This window comes from Nanorana parkeri, unplaced genomic scaffold (assembly GCF_000935625.1).
Source record: "Nanorana parkeri isolate BGI_ZX_2015 unplaced genomic scaffold, ASM93562v1 scaffold1085, whole genome shotgun sequence".
NCBI classification, from domain to species: Eukaryota; Metazoa; Chordata; class Amphibia; order Anura; family Dicroglossidae; genus Nanorana; species Nanorana parkeri.
Window position 1 is genome coordinate 212,014 of NW_017307353.1, and position 6,598 is coordinate 218,611.

Genomic DNA, 6,598 nt, shown 5'->3' on the forward strand with positions numbered 1-6,598 from the left:
CGGGGTGTTGTGGGGTTTGCTGATGCTTTTTTCAAGATTAAAATAATATGGCATTGCAGAATCACTTATCTAATCTCAGTCTATAGATGCAGATTTAGGCCAGGTGCATCACCACACACAATTGCAGGGCAAAAGAGAACATAGGTGTACAGTCTCATGATGAAACCCAGCACTGCCAAAACTGCACGTGACCCTTTTCTGGTCTGGTCCTTTAAGGGAGGTTGGGCTTCCTCCTGAGAAAACCTGCACCCAATTTGATCTTTTGCCACATGTGCTCCAAGAAGGAGATTCTCATAGTTTAGAGTTAGGACTGCACTATATAGAGGGGCCTTGGCGTGGCTGTGCGGCTTTCACATTTTCTGCAGAGGACGTGTATCTAAACCTCTGTTTTTAACCTTAGTGGTGAGACAAGTTTTTTTTTTGCATGCTGGCTGGTGAGTGTGCTGGGAAAATTTTTGCTATTACTGTTTAAAGCCCTTCCATGTGCACCTTGCTGTAAAGCTGGTAACAAATTGATGAGTGCGTTTGCCATTTGTTTTGCTTTTCTGGGAACACAACACATGGTAGTGCATTGCCTCGCCATGGAGTACCATTCAAAATGATGCATGCATTACCGCAATGCAATAGTGTGATCCCGGCCTTACAGTGAGTTCAACATGAAGTAAAAAAAAAAGTTAGCCAGGGTTTGTCCACACAGGTCACAGTCATGTGCATAGACATATGAGTATTCATATACTAGAAACATATTTTGGAAGTAAGATTAGTAGTTGATTTTTAGTAGATTTTCCTCCAATGAAAATCTCATGTCTATGGTTAGCCCAAATTTAAAGGTCCGTCACACTTTACCATTCTTCTGAGTTGCATAACAAGTGTGTCATGTATCAACGTGCATTGCGTTCAGGAAGCCCATTCATTTTAAATAGCCTGACAAAGCACCAAAACGGACATGCAGCATTTTTTCTGATATAACGGACCACAACGCATGGTAGTCTGTTATTATGTTGTGGTTCACTGCAACACGTGTGTGGGAGCTGCGTAGCCTTAGTGTGTAGGGCTGAGTAGCACATAATGTGCATTGTGGTACAATGCAAAAGTGTGATTCGTTCCTAAATAAAGAAGTATGTTATGTTTATGAAAGAGTCATAGAACTAAGTCAGGGAAGCAAATTAAAAGAAAGATTCACTGTGGGCAAGACTTATGTCTTGTGCATATTAAATCTACTGTATATGGAAGGGTAGGTGAATAGCTAGTTGGGTTCATGTCAACAGTTGTTTTTTCTATGTGTTTGACATGCGTTTGGAACGCACCTCAAATGCAGTTCAACAAAATCCCATAGACTATAACTGAGTAGCACAGATGGCAGTTTACAGGCAATGTTGGACCTGCATTATGGTGCACTGCATTCCTTTCTGTTGCTTCTTTTATTTCTACCAAGTTAGGGGCAGATTCACTTGATTTTGCAATTTGTTAATAAATTACTCATTGAGCATATCTGTATGTGCTGAACAAATTTGCACTTCTAAGGTCTGAGACAATTGTGATGTTGAATTACATTGCTAAATAAGTGCTTGCAGTTGCAGCACAACAGAGAAAATGGGTTTACAGTCGCTTTTTGACCTCACCCAAAACTACAACTGTCACTTTGGTTGTAAAATAGACCCAGAGATTAAAGATAATATTTTGGATACACAACTGCGTTAATAAATGCCTCCCAATAAGAACAAAAGAAGAGTTGGGCTGAGGGTATATACTTTTTCAGAAGAGTTAAACTGGAAAGGATTGATCAATATATTGATTAGATAGGGCACCACATTTGCTGCCTGTTACCTCTCTTCTGAGATTATTAGGAATCAGTGTGAGTCTATTAGGAGTCAGTGTGCCCAACCCAACACTGAAAGCTATGATACCTCTACGAGAAGAAGAAAAGTCACACACAGCTCATTTTTTTTTCCATGTGAAAGACTTTGGGAGGTATGTGGACCCCATAAGCAGCGATTTAATCAAAGAAATGGCTGTGGTTTGTGCTCTATTTTGTTTCTGATGATTAGAGTAGGGCTGTCCAGCATCTCCTAATTACAAGATTATTACACTGCACAATACTGTATTTAACAGTAACAATGTCTTGTTGTGTTAATTACTCTTTAAAAATTCTTCAAGAAAAGACATCTTATATAACACAACTAAATCTATAATAAAATACCCGTTTATATGTATTTATACTGAAATCAGTATCAATTCATTTATGTATGTTTTATAACGCAAATGACATAGAACACACAAATAGTTGTTAAAAGAATGTGGTTTTTTTTAACTAAAATCAGTATAAATTCATATATGTATGTTTTTTTAAAGCAAATTACAAATAATAACTAAAAGACAAAAGTCAGAAGTTTTAAGCACAGAAAAATGCAAAAAAATACAAGATAGTGTATGTAATGTAGTACAAAAGTGCACGATAAATTGCTATAAAGTGCACCACGGAAACCAGTGAACTGTAAATAAACAAAAGTCCTAATAATCAATATGTATTAATTACAAATACCAAATTGTGCACAAATTAAGTTAAAAACTGGATTTTCTTGTACAATATTGGGGAATTAAAGTGAACACCTAAGGCTTCACCTTATTTACTGAGCTAAGTGTCTATATGCCTTGCATTGTAATTAAGCTAATCTTAAATATTGTCCAGAAATTGTATTACCCTATTCAATCTAGTGTTCACAAATTGTAATACTATTGTAAATGTCAACTTTATGCTTTCACCTCAATAAATGGTAAATATTCATCAACTGATATTCAGTACTGATATACTGGAAACAAACTACTATTATTTGTTCTAATAAATGCATTATTTATTTTTGCTGATATTTATGTCATAGACTGGTAGGGGTTTCTTGAGTAGACTTGATTGATCTCCAAACTGCATTGATCATCATCAAGGGGTGTAAACCTGGCCATACACTATACAGTCTGATTGCCTTTCGATCTACCAACAGCTATGCTATGTAGTGCAAGGGCCTTTCTGATTGGAAGAATTAATTGAATAGATTAGGTAGGTCCTCATATTACAGAGTTTTTTGGTAAAATGTAAAGTTGATTGTATGGTCAGATAGTAATGTGTGACCCAAAGAAAGCACTTCTCTACTGACCACTAGGGCGAGGACATATAGCAACACCCAGCTCTTTCCTTCCCAGCCTTACTGTCTCTTAACCACCTTTCATTCTTTTAATTTTATGAATTACATGTGGGTGTCATCTAGCCTACCTGCCTAGGGACACCCACAACTCCAGTCTGAAATCTACTCATCAAAGCTATGCACAACATCCTGCTAGCCTCTCCCACCAGCCATGATCTGCCTGCATTGCGTTAAGAAACAAAGAGACCCAGTGATGACTTCAGAGGGTCTAAAATTATGGAATAAAAGCAGGAAGATTATATTAAAACATTTTAATAACATGTTGATGAGGATGAGCAAAATAAAAGCAGATTGGCCTAGGGGAGCAGGACTGCCAGAGGGGGGCACATACCCATCCACACTCATTTTTGCTATTGTACACATTCGCTTGTACAATAAAAAAAATGTTCTCTTGGCTTGGTGAATGTGGTGAAAATTCAGTTTGCAAAGAATATCCAATCATGTGGAAAACAAATCTAAAAAAATATATTTTTGACTGCACATGATTTGATGATGAAAGTCAGCAGAGCTTCTCTTTATTTAGCATGCCTAGGGAAATTCCCCCTGCAAAGTAAGCATTCCCTTGCGAAGTGAACAGTCTATTTGCCTTTAGTAAATCAACCCCAGTGTGCCTTGCTGACAATGACATCTGATCTTGTTGGCATGATACTAAGACTAGCCAGTTGACTGGGGTAAGAGAACATAAGGTAAGACCTAAGGGGCAAGAAAGTTTAATCCAAACCTGTATATGAATCACATTTACATAATTTAAACCATGGACACAGGATGAAGGCCTGCACTTTAATAGAAATGGCACCAAAGTGCATGGAAAGTACTGTATCTTTTTTTTTGTAGTATTGTACAGTTGTTTTCAATGTTTCTTCAAGCTTGCTATGGCTATGGGCAGGCTTTAGTATCCTGTCTGGGAATGTTCTGCAGGGATGAATGGTACCACAAATGCATATAAAGGAAACCTGTTGTGAGAGAAATATGGCAGTTGCCAATGCTGACGTCTGTTCTGGAAAATGCTCATTGTCTGGCTGATTCATTGGCATTCTGAGTCCCTAACTTGGATCTAGTCTGTCGATCAAAAGTTTAGACTTCACTTTGCTTTTTACAGGGTGAGTAGCATGCATTATGAGAAGGTCTGCAATTAAATCTTCCATATCTCTCCTCTTGCCAGTTTCCTTTAATTGCATGAACTTTAATAATTGCAGTAAACAGAAAAATCAGGTTGTATCCTCATTCTTGCAAAAAATATTGAAAAACATTCTAAACACGCCTAATATGTATTGTAGCATAAAGCAACAAATAAGCCCACAAACGCATGCAAAAACCCATAATGAATGGATGTTTTTAAGCAAAGGAGCATGAACATGCGTTGAAAATATATAGTTTTTATTTACGGAAACAAAGATAGATCTTACCCATATTGACAAAACTCATGACGGTGTCAGCTTCACTGATTACTGCTCCCAAGGGTGGGCTTTGGGTGCTTAAAGTGGTAAAGAGTGCTCGTGATACTCCTTGTGCCCCATCTTCTTCTTCCTCGCTGCACATAGCATGATAGAGGTCCAGCATGAACATGGGTGCTGAAGATGGGAACTGGCCACCGCTTGCAGGTCTGGGTCTCCCAGGCAACCCCAGAATGGAGAGGATCTCCCTCTGCATCTCACGCTTTTCTCTGCCACTTAGTTTCCTCTGTATAAAACTTGATCGGAGATGATTCTTCACAAAGCTTCCATTGGTGAAGTGCCACAAGAATCCAACAATGCAAATCACAGTCCAAAAATGTTGTAAAGTGTTAGACATATTCCAGACAAATGAAGCTTGACTCTTCAAAAAGTCCCCAGACTAGATAATACTAGCCCATGTAGCAAATAAAAAAGGGTTTATTGCTGATCTGTTTCTCAAATCCCCTCCATTGTATATGTGTTAATTCCACGTAACGTTTATGGTTCGTAGAACAAATTGCTGCTTTTGATTTCCTACAGAATCAAAGTAAAGCAGATGCCAAGCAGATGGAAGCACTTGAAAAGACAGCTGAAAAGTTCAAATGTATATTACATACAGGTCACTGGATACAAGTACTTCTCAATGACAACAAACATCCAGATAAATAATGCTTACCACTGGAAGAAATGTATTCCACAGAGATAGATGTAGCTGCAGATCAGAGTTCAGCTTCCCAAAGTGATAGCTAGTTCTTATAAACCTCCTGCCTGCCTCTTCAGACTGGAGATCTTCCCCCTGCACTGTACTCTAGAGGTCTCCTCTCCAACTCTCTTTCCTTGGCAAATTAGATTATAGGTGTTCACTTGTATCAAGCCACTGTGCACTGAACGACTTCTGTGTTTCATAAAAAACATTTAATTCATCGTGAGAGCAGCCGGATTCACAGTCGCTGTTTGCAATACTGAAAAGCATGTTAGAGAATTAAATAAAATAGGATAAAAAACAGCTTATCATGCTCTGTGGGATTTATGTTATATGGTGTTTCACATTTTGTTCCGGAAAATAATTATCATGTGTATGTTTGTAAATTATTACAAACGTTAGTTTAATCCCATTAATGAACAAGGGTTTCTTTTTTTTTTTGCTTTTGTGCAAAATTATACTATTCCATTGGAAAACTCAAACTCAAAAATATAATATATTGCAGCTGACCAATCCTTAGATGTGGTGGCTGCATTAGTTTTCTTTTTTAGGAGTTTTTCCCTTTATTTGCACCTGTTGATCCGACCAGTAAGTCTGTTATTTATCAACTTCCTTTAAAACAACAAAATGTCCAGCAAAAATGACAGGGAGGGTTGAAACAAACAATTTAACACTGACAGGGGAGCTTACAGTGGTTAGTTTTTATATAGTTATGTAAAAACCTGATCCAAAAGGAAAAAAAAACTTTTGAAGTATCTGCTTAAATAGTGTTAGCTGGAATTCACATTTAATTTGGTAGTCAAGTCTATCTAAATGTACTACTTCATCTAATTCAACACTACCCTCTATACAGGTTGACAACACCGCTGTCCATGGGTGGATCCATTGCTTCTCTATACAGTGGAGCCAAGAGTGTTGCTGGTATCTAAAAGCAGAGGTTTAGATACACGTCTTCTGCAGAAAATGTGAAAGCCGCACAGCCACGTCAAGGCACCTTCATATGGTGCGGTCCTAAACTATGAGAGTCTCCCTCTTGGAGCACATGTGGCAAAAGATTAAATTGGGTGCAGGTTTGTCAGAGGAAGCCCAACATCCCTTAAAGGCACAGGTACGCACAAGGGACCCCGCACATCACAACGGCAGCTGAGACCTCTGTGTATCTAAACCTCTGCTTTTAACCTTAGTGGTTAGACAGGTTTCTTTGCATGCTGGCTGGTGAGTGTGCCTGGAAACTTTTTGCTGTTCCGTGTGCACCTTGCTGTACA

The 6,598-nt window shown here is 38.3% G+C and overlaps 1 protein-coding gene across 1 annotated transcript in view; it reads right to left on the reverse strand.

Annotated features, from left to right (window-relative positions):
• LOC108796253 (bone morphogenetic protein 8B-like) overlaps positions 1–4,988 on the reverse strand; it is a 39,307-nt gene extending 34,319 nt beyond the window's left edge. The window contains exon 1 of the mRNA XM_018567714.1: positions 4,604–4,988. Within this exon, the coding sequence (XP_018423216.1) occupies positions 4,604–4,988 (385 nt within the window). The remainder of the gene's footprint in view (positions 1–4,603) is intronic.
• Between the last annotated feature and the right edge of the window lie 1,610 nt (positions 4,989–6,598).